The 18,982-nt window shown below is 43.2% G+C and overlaps 1 protein-coding gene across 4 annotated transcripts in view; it reads left to right on the top strand.

Annotated features, from left to right (window-relative positions):
- fbln1 (fibulin 1) overlaps positions 1-18,982 on the top strand; it is a 215,732-nt gene that overhangs the window by 81,261 nt on the left and 115,489 nt on the right. For all 4 annotated transcript variants that reach the window (XM_068050808.1, XM_068050810.1, XM_068050807.1 and 1 more), the window contains 2 exons: positions 9,965-10,108; positions 17,773-17,901. In XM_068050808.1, coding sequence (XP_067906909.1) covers positions 9,965-10,108; positions 17,773-17,901 — 273 coding nt within the window. The remainder of the gene's footprint in view (positions 1-9,964; positions 10,109-17,772; positions 17,902-18,982) is intronic.

The following is an 18,982-nucleotide window of genomic DNA, read 5'->3' on the forward strand; positions in this document are numbered from 1 at the left end:
GTCTGTTAAAGGCGCTATGTAAATACAAGTCTTTCTTATTTTAATGATCCTTGATTATTGGATCATTTAAATGAAGGCAAGATGACGAGGCTTTTTTATTCCTTTCCTATATCCATAGTTAAAACTCATTGTAAGAGCAAGGCACATATTTTACTGCTGGCCAAAGTCAGGTGTCAATCTCTGCAGTGCAAGTGAGCTTGAGTAACAAATAACTCAGAACTGTTCAGGAGGGAGACAGTCGCTCCAAGAACTGTGCTGCAAGGCTGTGTTGTAGTTGTACACTTTAGTCACATGTTTTATGATCTGTGCTTTATGACTGGTACAGTAAGCTAAACTTTTGGTGCAGTTGTTCAGGTGGAGGAAAATGATGGAAGGAACATTGGCAATCATTCAAACTCTGAGTTTGATTTTTTTTTAAAGCAAAGAAAGATCCAAGAACCTTTTGTGTTGTATGCCTGATTTGGAAGAAAAGGTCATGGACACTGAAGAATTCAGATTCCCGTCATTTCTCAGTTTGATACTGTTACGGCTAGGTGAGGAGAGGGTCACAGTCGCCCCTCTTGCCTTCCTATTATTTGACTGCAACGGGGCTTATTCCTTTTTAAACAGTGGTTGTGCTTACCACCTCAGTGAATGTTTTACCTTTTACCTTTAACGTGATCATGAAAGAACCAATCAGACAGGGTTTCCTGAGTTTAAACAAGACAGAGGTAAGTTTATTATACTTAACAAACTAAACCCAATCTAAAAATAATTTTAAAAATTGCTACATATTTACACACACATTCACACGAGGAACACACACACACAAATAGATTACAAAATAGAAAATAGATCTTTTGGTTGTATTAAAGTCCAGAGTAAAAAGAAGTTAAATACACAGTCTTAGGTTGGATGGTTTGGTGGTGTTCTGGCTGGAGTTGTATTCTTGAAGTCTTGGCTAGTCAAAGTGCACTTTGTGGTTGGCCCACTTGGCTCAGGGTTTTCTTGGAGGCAGAATTGTAGGTGCTCTCTTCCCCTGGTCTCTGTAGCAATCTGTAGGCTTGGAGGTCCACAGTCACAGATGGTTTTCAAAATTGATGTTTTCTGGAAAGAGAGAAAGGGAAGCACAAAGCCTTCTCTGCTGCTGCAGTCTCAGTTACTACTTGTCTTTTTGTGTGTAACAAAACTCTCAGTTTCACACAGCCTGGGGAGATGGTCACATGATTCTTTCAACCCCCCTTTTTAATGAGGTCCAAAGTCTAAAAGCCCAAAACCTCTCTCAGGTGGTATTGTCAAGTGTTTACTCCAGAAGGATGTCTCCACTTATGCATGCCTCAAGATGGCTTTGAATGTCCTGCTAACCAGGGTGATCTGGATAATCTACTCAGTTAGCTAAAGCACTGTCATGGCTGGGGTTCTTGTTAAACATTTGTCTCCAATTCGACCTCCTGGTATTTCATATCCAAATTACGGTGGCCATCTTGGTTGACAGCTTTTTTTTAAAAAAAAGTTACCTGTAGGATTTTTCTGTGAAAAGTTTAATGCAAGTTTCCAACCAATGAATTAATATTTCTCATTTGTCATATAGTGTTTTGAGTATTGCTGAAAACAGAGACATTTTGTCGAAGCTTTTTGTCTTGTACTCATCAGGCCAATTCGCAAGAATACCAATGTAAGGGAAAGCAACAAATTTATACTGTATGAGAAGAGAGTGCTGATTGATTGGAAAGTGGACTCTGATTGGTAGAGGTGTTGCTATGGAGAATGCACCAGTTTATGGTGACTGACTGTTAACTGCCAAGCTTAGTTTGAAATTTAATCCAGGCAGCTTGACTCTGATTGGTCAAGGCATTGCTCTGAGGAATGAACCAGAGAATGGCTGTCACTTACTTTGTTTAGCTGAAACAGGCACAATGTGTGTACATGTTCTTTCTGTCTGCAAAGAACAGGGCCCTATGCATTAATAGCTATAGCTTCCAGTACGCACAAATAAAGGCCTACTCAGGTCGGGAAAAAGAATCCGAACCGAACCCGACTGAACCACAGCGGACCTGAGCCCGACCAGGCCCGAGTCCCTCTGATTTTGCCCCGAACCTGACCCGACTCGAGCCCGAGCCCGACTCAACCCAACCTTTACTTACCTTCCGACTCAGAACCTCCAGAAAGCTGCAATGCATGAGTGATGACATCATAGTGACGTCACTTGCTCACTGTGCAGACTCAGTTTTGTCCCGGACTCCCAGCTCAGGTAAGTGTTTTAATTTCAATACTTACCAACAGAGCACTTACCGTGTGTCTCCGGCCCGACCCAACCTGAGCCCGATCTGGATTCGGCCCAACCCAACCCAAGTCCGAAAGCCAGACTCGGAAGAGGGGCCCGACACGACCTGAACCCGACACATGTCATTGGGTCCCGTCGGGTTCAGGACGGGTAGCAGGCCTTTACGCAAAATGCGCCACACCGCAAGCCCGACTAACAATCTTGAAATAGTTGTCAACGTAATTCTTAGCGCAGTGAGAATTATTTAGCAAATGTTGTCCAATCGTGCAATCGCATCTAATGTTGGACACTGTGTTTTGAGTTTTGCAAACACAGTAGAAATATAAATTATATTATAAATTATCATACAGTATAAATATGTTACTTTCCCTTACATTGGTATTCTTGCAATTTGTCCTGATGAGTGCAAGATGAAAAGCTTCGACAAAATATCTCTGTTTTCAGCAATACTCAAATTCTGTACGACCAAACGACTATTTGTATGTTTTCTTGACAATACAAATGTACATGCAGCATCATTGGAAGACCATCACTTCCAAGTTGTACGCCATCCTGGCTTTGATAAATATGTTACTGTTCCTTCATTGTCCTTGGGTCAACATTTTAGAAATCCCTGTCAAATATCATTGTGGAAGCACCATCATCACGAGGACTACAGAGAATCAAGGAGAAGGCTCACAACATTCTCAAGGCAAACTAGGTCATCCTAACTTAGCCGTGCCCCTAGCCAAGCTGTTCCAGAACAGCTACAACACTGGCACCTACCTGGCAATGTGGAAAATTGCCCAGGTATGTCCTGTGCACAAAAAGCAGGAGAAATCCAACCCAGTCAATTACCACCTTATCAGTCTACTCTCGATCATCAGCAAAGTGATGGAAGGGGTTGTTGACAGTGCTATCAAGCGGCACTTGCTCAGCATTAACCTACTCACTGACACTCAGTTTGGGTTCGGCCAGGGCCAGTCAGCTCTTGACCTCATTACAGCCTTGGTCCAAACATGGACAAAAGAGCTGAACTCCAGAGGTGAGGTGAGAGTGATTGCCTTTGACCTCAAAGCAGCATTTGACTGAGTGTGGCATCAAGGAGCCCTAGCAAAACTGGAGTCAATGGGAATCAGGGGGAAAACTCTCCACTGGTTTGACATACCTAGCACAAAGGAAGATGGTTGTGGTTGTTGGAGGTCAATCATCTCAGTTCCAGGATATCACTGCAGGAGTTCCTCAGAGTAGTATCCTAGGCCAACCATCTTCATCTGCTTCATTAATGACTTCCCTCCAACATAAGGGCAGAAGTGAGGATGTTTGCTGACAATTGCACAATGTTCAGTACCATTCGCAACTTCTCAGATACTGAAGCAGCCCGTGTGCAGCAAAACCGGGACAACATTCAGGCTTGGGTTGATAAGTGGCAAGTAAAATTTGCGCCACACAAGTGGCAGGCAATTACCATCTCCAACAGCAGGGAATATAACCATCTCTCCTTGACATTCAGTGGCATTACCATCGCTGAATCCCCCACGATCAATATCCTGGAGATCACCATTGACCAAACATTTAACTTGACCAGACATATAAATACCGTGGCTACACCGCAGATGAGAGGCTGGGAATTCTGTGGCGAGTAACTCGCCTCCTGACTCCCCAAAGCTAGTCCACCATCTACAAGGCACAAGTCAGGAGTGTGATGGAATACTCTCCACTTGCCTGAATGAGTGCACCTCCAACAACACTCAAAGAGCTCGACACCAGCCAGGACAAAGCAGCCACTTGATCGACACCCCATCCACCACCTTAAACATTGACTCCCTTCACCACCAGTGCTCGGTGGCAGCAGTGTGTACCATTTACAAGCTACATTGCACCAACTCACCATGGCTCCTTTGACTAGATCTTCCAAGCCTGCGGTCTCTAGCACTTAGAAGAACTAGGACTGCAGGACGCATGGGACCACCACCACCTGCAAGTTCCTCTCAAGCCACACACCATACTGCCTTGGAACTATATTGGCATTCCTTCAGTGTCACTGCTTCAAAATTCTGGAACTCCCTCCCTAACATCACTGTGGGTGTACCTACACCACATGGACTACAGCGATTCAAGAAGGTGGCTCACCACCTAGTTGATGGCAATTAGGGATGGGCAATAAATGCTGGGTTTGACAGCGATGCTAATATCCCAAGATAACTAAGCAAAAATCCTGTCTGATTTTTAGCTATAAGATAAACTTGGATTTTAATAATTTACAGTGATATAAATTCCCAGATACAGATAGAGATAAAAAGGGAAAATAATCAGTTTCTCCCCTTGTCTAAGGTGATAGGAACTGAAGAACCTGCACAAGAGCCTGAAAGATCTGCTGGGCATGGATGGAAAATTCAATCTGTTGGAAATCCAGTTATTAGATATACAACAAGCAAAAATACATTATAATAACCGTAAAGTTACAGTATTTTTAGTTTAGAGATACAGCACTGAAACAGGCCCTTCGGCCCACCGAGTCTGTGCCGACCATCAACCACCCATTTATACTAATCCTACACTAATCCCATATTCCTACCACATCCCCACCTGTCCCTATATTTCCCTACCACCTACCTATACTAGGGACAATTTATAATGGCCAATTTACCTACCAACCTGCAAGTCTTTTGGCTTGTGGGAGGAAACCGGAGCACCCGGAGAAAACCCACGCAGACACAGGGAGAACTTGCAAACTCCACACAGGCAGTACCCAGAATTGAACCAGGGTCGCTGGAGCTGTGAGGCTGCGGTGCTAACCACTACGCCACTGTAGATCATGCCCAAAAAAACCTGCACACACCAAAGGATGTTGCAAGAGAAAATAGCATGTACAGGTAGTACATATTACAACCGTACAGGTAATTATCGACACAAAAGTGTCCTGTCCTGCCAGAGTGCAGCAAACAAATCCACTGCATGTGATTTAATTTTGAAGCAGAAGATGGCACTGCAGGACAGAATGCAGGAAAATTCTCCAAGGAATTGTAAGCAAGGTACTACTGATTAACCAGCTGCACAGATCTAAATTCATCCAGCACGAATGATTAATGTGTTTGTGATGTTCTACAACTTATTGTGGACAGCTGGTAGCCAAAGTTGGCACGTTGTCTGCTCCCTGTGAAAGGAATGATTGACATAGGGGGAGGGAAACTGCTTCTTCAGTAAATGAATGTAACAAACTGAAGCAAAAAGCTTTTAAAATCACTCCATGTGGACTAGTTATAGAACAATTCACTGCCACTGCTGAGTCAACGACAGAAGGGAAGTGTGCCGCATACTGAAAGGGTCTCACTGCTAATCTATCAGACAGCATCTGAGCCAGTGTTGATCCAAGTCATTAATTCAGTGCCAGTAGCCAAACAGATGCCACACATTTTAGTAACAGAGAAATGTGTTGAAAATCAGATGGGTACCTGCATCCTTTGCCAAGCTATACTTTCTGACAATAAGCATCAACCACTGCAGATGTCAGAATTGCCTGAAGAACTGTGAGAAAGGATGGCATTAGCTTTTTGTGGAGCTTTTCCTCCTGGAACAATCTATCAGTTGTAGTTGATGAATCGCTTCAATTCCCTGCAGCACAGACTGTTGAACCTACACCAGCAAGCACAGGTAGTGCACCATTGGGCACAAGGCTCTCATCTTTCATTTGACTGCAAGAAGTGAAAATGGTTGATTGCCTGCCTTTCAGCAGCAATAAATTTGAACACTTTGCTCGCAGCCTTGATTTCAGGCAAAGACACATTACAGGCACCATATTGACCCAAAAAGCAGTGCTGTTTATGAAAACACTGTGGGGACGGTTAGGTCCACAGATACCATCACGCAAAGCAAGGGCGTTGCAAATTTTGATGAAACTGTGGCCCAGAATTTGTTGGAATGAGGCATCTTGTGGCATGCTTCGCTTGTTAGCTTTTTCTCCTCACCCTTCAGCTTGAAAAACTTTGTGCCACAATTTGCTGGAAGTGTGAAGCGATAAAAGCATGGTGAGGTCAGTGAGGCATCTGGGACCTTGATGAATGACGGAACCAACAGTCCCTCTCCTTAAATAATGAGATCTAAGGACAGAGAAAGAGGAACAAAAGAAGGAAATAGGGTGAATTAGAGTCAAATTAGAAAGAAAGAACAGAAAGAGAACTAGAGGAGAGAAACATTGGATTATTAGAGAGAAAAAAAGACATAAAGTAAGAAAAATATTCAAAATTTAAACATTTTAAATGAACCTGTTGGGAACAATTTACTATCTATAGGATTGAAACTCCACAGTTTTAGGTGTTACTATTCTGGACCAGAGAAGTTGCGTGGCATTGCAGGAATATAAATCTCTTCATTAAAAGGGTCCTTGCTTCGTTAAGTATCAGCCTAGCTTTCTGCAGCAAGTTTTAATTCATTTTTACAGTGCAAATGAAGCAATTTCTTTAAACTCATGGACAGGGTGACAGCGAACTTCCCTTTTCATTAAGCTAATGGCATCCAGCAATTTGTGCTCATTTGTAACTCATACTGTATCTCTTTCATGCCATAAATTGCTGGGTGATTTACACACTAATAACAATAGAGTCATAGAGTAATTTGCGGCACAGAAGGAGGCCATTCGGCCTATTAAGTCCATGCCGGCTCTCCACGGAGCTATGCTGTCAGTCCCACTCCCCAGCTCGATCCCCATAGCCCTGCAGATCTATTTCTCTCAGGTGGCCATCCAACGTCCTCTTGAAGTCATTGATCATCTCTGCTTCCACCACCCTTGAAGACAGCAAGTTCCAGGTCATTACCACCCATACAACATGTGTATTAAGCTTGCCATCATATTCCCAACAAATTCTGGACTCATAGATTGATGCCTTATCACCCAGTAGCTGAAAAAGGATGTCTGTTTGGCCAAAGATGTTTATCTATCCAACAGATAGTCTGGTTGTTCATAAACTAGGTAATGTGGTGAAAGGTGAAAGCACATACAGAAGGCACGAAATCACCAATGTAGGGGATAAATACCAGCCTTTAGGACCTCAATTCAAATCCTGCCTGGGATGAAATATCTACTCCAGGGCTGTATGTAAAATGAGTTTGGGCAGTCTCCATCCAGTTTCTAGTGAATATATAAAATATCCCGTAATTTGATGGTAAATTGGCAGCTTCACTCAGGCCACAAGACAGCTTGTATAGGAAGCAAAATGTCATGAAGTGCACTTCTGAGTTTAGGGCTGAGAAAAATGTTGGAAAAGAGCAGAGTGAGTTTTATTCTACCTGTGAGTGTTTGATGTTGACAATGGGCACCTGAAATCGAAATATTAGGTCGACAGCAGCAACATCCCTCAACTTGATCTGCACACATTTCACAAGAAAATGTTAGAAATGACACCAATTCAGAATTGAATGATCTAGTTTGGATTACTGTGATGCAATACCAGCTCACCAAAGGAGAGAAGGGAAATTACCTGAAACATTCCATCTGATATTGTTTGGAATGATTAGCACCAAAGACCTGATCACTGCGCAGTGTGAGAAAAGTAAATGAAGCATAAAAGCTCTGGAATAATCTACAATTGGAACAAAAAAAGGCAGATTGCAGTGAGAGTGATACCTAACCTCCAATCAATAGTTACCCGATGGCATAGGCAAGAAATGTGAACTGAACCAATGGGGAATCTTGGCCACAAACTCAGATACTGCCATTGCTGCTTCACAGCTTGTTGGCACATTTCTGCTGTGAGAGCCATTTAGATAGAAAGTTTTTTTTTTATTATTCATTTCCTGGGATGTGGGTGTAATTGGCCAGGCCAGCATTTATTGCCCATCCCTAATTCCCCTGAGAAGGTGGTGATGAGCTGCCTTCTTGAACCACTACAGTCCATGTGGGGTAGATACACCTACAGTGCTGTTAGGAAGGGAGTTCCAGGATTTTGATCCAGCGACAGTGAAGGAGCAGTGATATAGTCCCAAGTCAGGATGGTGTGTGGTTTGGAGGGAAACTTGCAGGTGGTGGTGTTCCCATGCATCTGCTGCCCTTGTCCGTCTAGGTGGTAACGGTCGTGGATTTGGAAGGTGCTGCCTGAGTTCGTTGCTGCAGTGCATCTTGTAGATGGTACATACTGCTGCCACTGTGTGTTGAGGGAGTGAATGTCTGTGGATGGGGTACCAATCTAGCTGGCTGCTTTGTCCTGGATAGTGTCGACCTACTTGAGTGCTGCACACATCCAGGCAAGTGGAGAGTATTCCATCATACTCCTGACTTGTGCCTTGTAGATGGTGGACTGGCTTTGGGAGTCAGGAGGTGAGTTACTCGCTGCAGGATTCCTAGCCACTGACCAGCTCTTGTAGCCACGGTATTTATTTGGCTACTCCAGTTCAGTTTCTGGTCAATGGTAACCCCCAGGATGTTGATAGAGGGGGATTCAGCAATCGTAATGCCATTGAATGTCAAAGAGAGATGGTTAGATTCTCTCTTGTTGGAGATGGTCATTGCCTGGCACTTGTGTGGCCCATATGTTATTTGTCACTTATCAGCCCAAGCCCAGATATTGTCCAGGTCTTGCTGCATTTCTACACGGACTGCTTCAGTATCTGAGGAGTCGCAAATGGTGCTGAACATTGTGCAATCATCAGCGAACATCCCCACTTCTGACCTTATGATTGAAGGAAGGTCATTGATGAAGTAGCTGAAGATGGTTGGGCCTAGGACACTACTCTGAGGAACTCCTGCAGTGATGTCCTGGAACTGAGCTGATTGATCTCCAGCAACCACAACCATCTTCCCTTGCGCTAGGTACGATTCCAACCAGTGGCGAATTTTCCCCCGATTCCCATTGACTCCAGTTTTGCTAGGGCTCCTTGATGCCATACACGATCAAATGCTGCCTTGATGTCAAGGGTAGTCACTCTCACCTCACCTCTTGAGTTCAGCTCTTTTGTCCATGTTTAAACCAAGGCTGTAATGAGGTCAGGAGCTGAGTGGCCCTGGCGGAACCCAAACTGAGCGTCACTGAGCAGGTTACTGCTAAGCATTGCAGCTTGATAGTACTGTTGACGACACCTTCCATCACTTTACTGATGATTGAGAGTCAACTGATGGAGTGATAATTGGCCGGGTCGGATTTTTGTGTACAGGACATACCTGGGCAATTTTCCACATTGCCGGGTAGATGCAGCTTGAACAGCTTAGTTAGGGGCGCGGCAAGTTCTGGAGCACAGGTCTTCAGTACTATTGCTGGAATGCTGTCAGGGCCAGTAGCCTTTGCAGAATCCAGTGCCTTCAGTCTTTTCTTGATATCACGTGGAGTGAATCGAATTGGCTAATTGAAGTGTCTTCCTGACATGGCTTTGAATAGCACCAATGACGGCAAATGACCCAAGTGATATTTGATTTTTTAAATATTAATATGCTTTTGAAAATTACATATGATCACATCTGCTGAAAGATAGAAGCTACTTGTTTGGCAGCTTCCTTCTTTCATAATTTGTCTCTCTTTACCAAAACAATTCTAGCTTGCAAGCTAGAAATTGTGTTCAACCGCTGGACTGTAAATGTGTAAATGAAACAACCTGTCAAGTTTTTAATGTTTTAATTGGAGAAGATGCTGTCAAAATTGCACCCTGCCTTCTACCTGTTCCCATGGTGATTGCCAGTGAATGCGGGATGCTGCCGGCTGCGTTGTTATTAAACTGTTTTATTTGCATTTCCAGACATCAATGAGTGTAACTATGCTGCTCTACCCTGCCAGTCTGGCTACACCTGCATCAACAACATTGGTTCATACAGTTGTCAGCGCAACATTGTGAACTGTGGTCGAGGCTATCGGCTCTCTGCGGATGGATCACATTGCATGGGTGAGTTGCATAATTCATAACTTCAGCGTTCGTTAATGGGGTTGATAGAACCAACATCTCGTCAGTAAGTGTGTGCCAGAACTCTTAACGCTAATTCCTATCGTCAAGAAGATTGAGGAATGAGGAGAAGATGGAAAAAGTTGGGTTTTTCACTTTTGAAAGGAAGTTGTTGAGAGGTGCTTTTATACAGATATTTGATAGTTAGCAGCATGGAAAAGTTAGATTCAAAAAATTACTTCAAGCTACGCTTTGAGAATTTGGCAAAGGAATTGGCTAGTAAAAGAGAAATTTAAGATTGGTTTTGGAAAATTTTTCTTCACACAAAGAGCAGTCAACACATGGTCCTCTGACTCTGTACCCACTAACTTCATCTCAAAAATGCTGGCAGAGCCTTCAGCCACTTTGGACCCTGCAACTCCCTCCCTAAATCTTTCCACCTCCTCATTTTTATCACAAAAGGTTAACATAAAAGGTATCCCACAAATCTTCTACTTGCGTGTAAATAGTAAGCGGATAGGGAGAGGTGGGGTGGGGTCTATTCGGGACAAAGGTGATATATACTTAGGGGCGCAGGGTGAGGCTGGAATACTTAATGAATGCTTTGTATTGGTGTTTTCTAAGGAAGAAGATGCTGACAAAATATCAGTTGAAACAGAGATGGTAGAGGTAATGGATGGGGTGAAAATTGAGACAGGATGTACTGGAAAGGCTGGCTCTGCTTAGAGTGGATAAGACACCTGGTCTGGATGGCTTACATCCCAAGTTGCAAAGGGAAGCTGGTGGGGTGATGGTCAGGGGGGTGGGGGTTGGTGGTGAAGATAGGAGAAGGGCTTGCCATAATCTTCAAATCTTCCATAGATATGGCTGAGGTGCCAGAGGATTGGAGAATGGTAAATGTGACACCCTTGTTCAAGAAAGGATGTAAGCACATTCCTAGTAACTACACACTGGTCAGTTTAACATCAGTGGTGGGTAAAGTTTTCGAAACAATAATAAGGGAAAAATCAACAGGCACTTTGAGAGGTTTGTGTTTATTAAGGATAACCAGCATGGATTTGGAAAAGACAGATCGTGTCTGACTAATCTAATTGAATTTTTTGATGAAGTAACAGAGAAGGTTGATGAAGGGAATGCAGTGGATATTGTCTATATGGATTTTAAGAAAGCATTTGACAAAGGCTGATTAACAAAATTGAGGCCATGGAATAGGAAGGTCAGTATCAGCTGGGATAAAAAAATTGGATTAAGGACAGAAAACAGTGAGTTGTGGTAAATGGTTGTTTTTCAGACTGGAGGATGATCAGCAGTGGTGTTCCCCAAGGGTCAGTGCTGGGGCCACTGCTTTTTTGATATATATATATAAATGACTTGGATATTGGAATACAGAACAAAATTTTGAAATTTTCCAATGATACCAAACTTGGAGATGTGGCAAACAGTAAGGATGATACCAATTAACTGCAACAGGACATAGAGAGGCTAGCAGAATGGACAGACAAGTGGCAGATGGAATATAATACAGAGAAGTGTAAGGTAATGCATTTTGGCAGAAGGGATAGGGAGAGGCAATATAGAATTAATGGCATAGTTCTAAAGAGCGTGTAGATAGAGAGACCTGGGGGTGCATGTGCATGGATCTTTGAAGGTGGCAGGACATGTTGAGAAAATAATTAGCAGCAAAGCATATGGGATCTTGGGCTTCATAAATAGAGGTATTGAGTGCAAAAGCAGGGAAGTTATGCTGAACCTTTATAAAGCTCGGGTTAGACGACAACTAGAGTATTGCATCCATTTCTGGTCAAGACACTTTAGGAAGGATGTGAGAGGGTGCAGAGGAGATTTACAAGAATAGTTGAAGGGATGAGGGAATTTAGCTCCAAGGTTAGGTTGGAGAAGCTGGGATTGTTCTCCTTGGAGCAAAAGAGGTCTGACTGATGAGTACAGATTGTGTCTGGTGTACATAAGGTAGACAAAGAAAAGCTGTTCCCATTAGTTGATGGTACAAGGACTCGGGGACACAGATTTAAGGTTTTGGGCAAGAGAAACATGGGGGATGTGAGAAAGAACTTTTTCACACAAGATGTGGTAATGACCTGAAACTTGCTGCCTATGCGGGTGATGGAAGTGGAGAAGGTCAATGATTTCAAAAGAAAATTGGATAGGCACTTTAGGGAAATAAACTTGCAGGGCTACAGGCATAGAATGGGAGAATGGAACTGATGAGATTGTTCTACAGAGACCCGACATGGACTCGATGGGCAGAATGGCCTCCTTCTGTGCTATCATAACTATCGCTCTATCTCCTTTCCAAGCCGTCTGAAACAATGGGCTGGATTTTGTGCAGGAGGTGTGACTCACAGCGCCAGGCTGAGTATGCTGGGGGGAGCCCTGCCTCGGCCTTTTCCTGCTCCCCTGGAACGATCCGCCGGTCTTCTTACATCAAAGTTTTACAAGCAGGGATAAAGATGGGGATCCCGCCTCCATGAGCTGCTAGCCAATCAGAGGGCCGGCAGCTCAGCAGTTCCGGGAGTGGTGGCCACCGCCGGTACTGGAGAGGCCTCGGACCCAGGCCCAGCTCTGGAACCCTGGACCACTGGTAGCTGAGACGGGGTCACCAGGGCCAGTCCGGAAGGCTCCGGCGAGGTGGGGTGAGGGGATGATTGTGCAGTCCAGGGGGAGGGGGGGTCCTGGGGTGCATGGTGAAGTGGTTCAGGCGGGATTCCTTCATGAGTCACAGAGAAGGCCACCCCCCCACCCCCCCCAGGGAAAGCACCTCTTTTTACAGGCGCCCTCCTTTCATAGCGGAGTCACCCCTGCCGCTGGTAAGATCCCAGTGGCAGAGGCAAGAGGCCCTTTATTGGCCGTTAATAGGCCACTTAAGAGCCTCAATTGGCCTCTGGATGGGAAGGCCATTGTTAGCGTATCCTGCCCCCGATAAGATCGCTTGGTGACGGACCCTCTACCCCCTACCATGATTCACCATACCTACCTACCCCACCCCCACCCCATTGGCCTCTAGCCCTGCCTCAGGGGGGACCATAAAATCCAACCCAATATCTCTGCTACAATAATTTTCATCAACTCCTCAACTTTTTCACATGTAGGCCAGTAGATTTCCTCCCCTGAAGGACATTATTGAACTAGATGTGTTTTTACAACACTCCAGTAGTTGCATGATCATTATTAATGAGATTAGCACTTCATTATTAATTAAATTTAAAAGCTGCTACAGTGGGATTTGAAATCAAGTGTGCAGAGTATTAGTCCAGGCCTCTGGATTACAAATCCAGTAACATTACCACTATGCTACCATCCCTTATTGTCTGTTTCTATGTGTGAAATGCCATGGGACTTTTTAATGTTAAAGACATTATATAAGTGTTTGTCGTTGTTCATGCTGTCATCATCATTGTTGTCATTGTGGTTCAACAACAACAGATTTAGTTAGTGCTTAATGAAGCAAATTGATAAAATGGGACACATGGTGCCAGCACCTCTTATAGTGCTGCAGGCTGTCTTAAAACCGTACTATGACTAAGGGAGAGAAATGATGCAAAAGGTCAAGGTGGAATGATACTCTTTAAAGATATAATTTTGGAAGTCATGCTGTAGAAAGTATTGGCTGGACGTGGTCATTTTTGATGGTGAGCAGCATCTTGCTGTGAACATCAGCTCAAAGGTGGCTTAGATGGAGATGGCAGAGAAGGTCAATGCTGCTTCACTTGTCTAGAGGTTGTGGGAGCAGATACACAACCATTTACAAGTCTCTGAAAAGTTGCCCTAGGTGAGTGTTTGTTGGCACTTCACCTGATTTTGCAATGTTGCTGTGGATTGCAAACTCATAAAACTTCATTGTAAGTTTGGTACAGTATCACAGGAGGGAACTAACCAGCACCTGGGCAGCTGTTCCTGACTTCCCAAATATGCAGACTTTTCCAAGTTTTTGCTTCCCTTTCTGTACTGCTGCAAAGCCGATGCATTTATCCATGTCCCACATATGCATGCTGCATGTTCAGAAACTTACATAAACTCTAATCTGGGCTGTGCAGTTAGACACACAATTTCTGTTACCTTCCTTATTCCAAAATATGCCAATTTTTTATCCATCTGCAGGCGATAACCATACGGCTGTAATAGACAGCAGTAATTACAGAAAGTCAAAAACACACCATACAGGTTCACCAAGAGGAAGTAAGAGGCAGAACACACTGAAAACACATGCACCACACAGTTTCAGACTTAATAAAAGTTGGGATAACTGTGATTACAATATATACAGCAGTTCTTTTGGTGTTAGACAGATTATAGTAGATCAGGGGAAATGCTTTTGTATTTGGCAAGGGTATTGGACATGTTCAGATGGTTGTTGTGTCTTGGATGTTTTGGCCACTTAATTTAATGTGTCATCAGTTGTACCCTATCTTATGACTCTTGCTGATTGTGGTTCTTTTATAAATATGTTGCCACACTCGGAAGGAGCCGTGATGAAATAAACAATGAACTGGAGAAATTATGAAATGAAAAAGTAAAAAATTGTGGCACTTGACTATCCAACAAAAAGGAAGAAGAGGTCAGGTGATACATCCTTCCCCTCCTGCATTGAAAATATATATGTTTGTCTGCTGAAGATGAAACTTGTTAACCACGTCTGAATTAGCTTTGGGGAGAACCCATTGAAATTAAAAGGAGCCCATTACTAATTGATGACTATTATCTACAGGAATTAACTAACAAAAGTTTTTGCAGACAGCCTGTTTCCATGGCCAAGGTCACCAGAATGAGTGTGAAGAGCACCTATTCATCAGAATGGACCAAATTCAGATGCCGTCAGGGAACAATGGTTCCAATATCCTGGAACATTGTATGAATCACCCCAGGGAGAGAGCCCTTAGTTATCTGATCGACACCCCAACCTGACAAGTTTCTACCTTAAAAGGTATCTCTCTGGAGAGAGAAGTGCAGAACAGCAGAGCAGCCAGAGAAGCTCTTATCCAGCCAGAACAGCTGTGAGACAGTTCCAGAAAAGCAGGAGCCCTGCTGACAACATCTTTGTACTACAGCAGCAGAGAAATTGCAAGGTGACTTTTGGAACTCCCCCACCTGCAAAGGTCACCCAGGATTTTCCCCCATTGTCTTTGGATTAAGGCTTAACCACAAGGAGCCTGCAATGCTTCATCCTTTTCAAGACAAAGAACTTTCAGGCCTGCACCATTGAAAGCTTCCAAAGGTTTTTGTAAAACAACAAACTCTTTTACCGCAATTGGACTCTAACTGCATGCTACCACTCTACTCTCGATCTTTTGCGGGTGTGTGTGTGTGTGTGTGTGTGTGTGTGAATGCTTGAGTGAGTGAGGTCACGAACATTTTTCAGTTATTGCGTAAAATAAATATTTATCTTTCTTTTTTAATCTATGAGAAAACCTGGCATTTGTCTATTTATTTGACCCCTAAAACACTCAGCAACTAAAACACTATTTTTAAAACGCTATCTGCGGTCAGTTGAGAGGTGAAAAGTGGAAGTCACCCACACCACCTCCCACCTGTCCATGACAATGTCTTCAGTCTGCAGATTGTGGGTGTGTTCTGCCACTAGCTGCAGATTCCTGTCTTCTCCAGCCTTCTCTATGTCAAGGCTGCTACACAGGAATGTGTAAAATGTAGCAAGCAATGAAACATCCTCTCAGCATCTATCCTGTCAAGCTCCCTCAAAATCTTACATGTTTCAATATGATCACCTCTCATTCTTCTAAACTCCAATGAGTATAGGCCCAACCTGCTCAACCTTTCCTCATAAGATAACCCCTTCATCTCTGGAATCAGTCTAGTGAACCTTCTCTGAAATGCTTCCAATGCAAGTATATCCCTCCTTAATTAATCCCTCCTTTTTAACCAAAACTTTACACAGTACTCTAGGTGTGATCTCACCAATCCCCTGTACAGTTGCAGCAAGACTTCCCTACTTTCATACTCCATCCCCCTTGCAATAAATGCCAACATTCCATGTACCTTCTTAATTACCTGCTGTACCTGCATGCTAACATGTTGTGATTCATGTACAAGAAAACCCAGATCCCTCTGTGTGGTGTTTGATTGATCTGGGTTTGATTGTACTAGTCTGTCCATTGATCTGTATTCACTGTGCTTGATTGCTTAAGCCTATGGGTGAAGATACTGCAGCATTCTGCAGTCTCTCCATGGAAATAGTATTCTGCTTTTTTATCCTTCCTGCCAAAGTGGACAACTTCACACTTTCCCACATTTTACCCCATCTGCCAAATTTTTGCCAACTCATTTAAACTATCTATATCTCTTTGCAGACACTTTGTGTCCTCCTAACAACTTGCTTTCCTATCTATCTTTGTATCATCTGCAAATTTGGCTACAATACACTTGGTTCCTTCATCCAAGTCATTAATATAGAGCATAAGTAGTTGAGGCCCAGCACTGATCCCTGTGGCACTCCATTAGTTACAGTTCGCTAATCTGAAAATGTCCCATTTATCCTGAATTTCTGTTTCCTGTTAGTTAGCCAATCCTCTATCCATGCTAATATATTACCCCCAACACCATGAGCTCTTAGCTTGCCTTTTGTGTGGCACCTTCTTGAATGTTTTTTGGAAGTCCAAATACAGTACATCTACTGGTTCCCCTTTATCCATCCTGCTTGTTACATCCTCAAAGAACTCTAAATTTTTTAAACACGATTTCCCTTTCAGAAAACCATATTGACTCTGCCTGATTGCATTACATAATAAAACGTCCAAGGCCCTTCACGGGAGTATTATTAAACAAAGTATGACACTAAGTCGCAAAAGGAGATAATAGGAGAGATGGCCAAAAGTTTGGTTGAAAAGGTGGGTTTTAAGGAGTGTTTAACATCCCACAGTTGACAGATTTAAGAAAGAGTGAAATGCAGCCATTGTAAAACTCAAGGACATTACAAAATAAACAATGAAATCACACGGTCATCATGGAACTCCCAAGAGGAACCTTTCAAGAAACAGGATCATAAAATGGCTGTGTGAGCTATTCATCCCAAGTCTGACTTATATTGGCATTGAGCTCCAACAGTGCTGTTTACGCACTAAGACCACATTATGGAGCAAGGATCTAATTTGCATTTTGAGGCCTTCATGAGCCTAGAGCACAGACTTCCAGTGCCAGGTGTGCTGCTCCATCGCATTTTGCGCAACAAACTTACAGCTGGTGCACGCCAGTGTTGCAAGCACTGAGTATTACTTTCTTGGCCCGAATCTTGCTTGCCTTTTCTGACCTGCTGTGTAGATTAGGATTCTACAGTAACTGGTAAAATTGAGACTTGTAAAAAAATTTGGGTGCATGTAATTGAAACATTGGCTGGAATTTTGTAATATCTGTATTAGATATATGAGGGCAAATTTTTATCATTAGTGCTCCCGATACAGAATTTCTTGTGGTAGGAGCACTTATTGGGTGTGTAAAATATTGGAGCTGGTGGCTGAACTCTTCAAACCTGCTCCCACCATGCATAGCTCTGGTCTGGTAGCATTAAAAACAAGAAATTAGGCCAAACTGTGTATATTTTTGCTACTATGTGTAGCTTGTCAAAAAAAGCTTCACAAATGGTAACTTCTCATTTGTCTTTTATAATTTCAAGCTTTCCCTGTTTGTTGTTCTCCATGCAGATATTGATGAATGTGAAGGTTTCCAAAATCCCTGTGGCGAAGGACATGCCTGCAAGAATTTTCCTGGCAGTTTTCGCTGCGAATGCAAGTTTGGATACTACTTTGACAGCATTTCAAGGACGTGCATTGGTAAGTGGGATTTACTGCATGGCCAACAAAGGCTATAATTCAGTGATTTTACAAATGAAATACTATTTGCCTGGTAGTTGGACTCCTATTCAGAGTCGTGGGTGAGAACCACAAGTTGAGATAGGAACCATGGGTATGTTTCAGTGTTTCTTGGCCTGGCTGCCAGAACATTCTCCATTAATGCTTGAAATACTCAACAGGTCTGGCAGCATCTGTGGAGAGAGAAGCAGAGTTAACGTTTCGGGTCAGTGACCTGAAACATTAACTCTGCTTCTCTCTCCACAGATGCTGCCAGACCAGCTGAGTATTTCCAGCATTTCTTGTTTTTATTTCAGAGCATCCGCAGTATTTTGCTTTTACTCTATTAATGCTTATTGCTTTGTTGCATGATGGGATTTCAGAAGATGAGAAAAATTCGTGAGACCATTCCTGTCATCTAACCACACTGTGGCAGTGAGTGAATCAGTGATCCTGACTGAAGGGCAAAATAGCAACAGAAGGGGGAAGAGTAGCACCTGAAAGGATGGCCATGTGGACATGGTGGAATGTGTTGAAGGGCCAAAAAGGTTGAGGAATACATCTATTTAATTTTCATACTTATGAAAAAATGTTTGTGCAAACCTGGTGCTATTTTTAAGCATGGCAACAAATGATTTCCTTGGCACATCATTTCACCCTGGAAAGAAAAAATTTGCATTTATAAAGCACCTTCCATGATGTCAGGCATCCCAAAGCCAATGAAGTACTTTTTTGACGTGTAGTCACTTTTGTAATGTAGGAAGTACAGCAGCCAATTTGTGCACAGCAAAGTCCTACAAAGAGCAATGTGGCAATGATCAGATAATCTGTTTATTTTGAGGTTTATTTGTGGGATAAATATTGGCCAGGACACTGGGAGAATTCTCCTGGTCTGGTTTGAATAGTGCCATGGGATATTTTACAACCACCTGAGAGGGCAAATGGGGCCTTGCTTTAACATCTCATCTAAAAGACAGCACCTCTCATAGTGCAGCACTCCCTTGGTATTGCACTGGAGCGTTGGCCTGGATTTTGTGCTGGACAGGGAATTGAATCCACAACC

The sequence above is a fragment of the Heterodontus francisci genome, chromosome 18, assembly GCF_036365525.1.
Source record: "Heterodontus francisci isolate sHetFra1 chromosome 18, sHetFra1.hap1, whole genome shotgun sequence".
NCBI lineage: Eukaryota > Metazoa > Chordata > Chondrichthyes > Heterodontiformes > Heterodontidae > Heterodontus > Heterodontus francisci.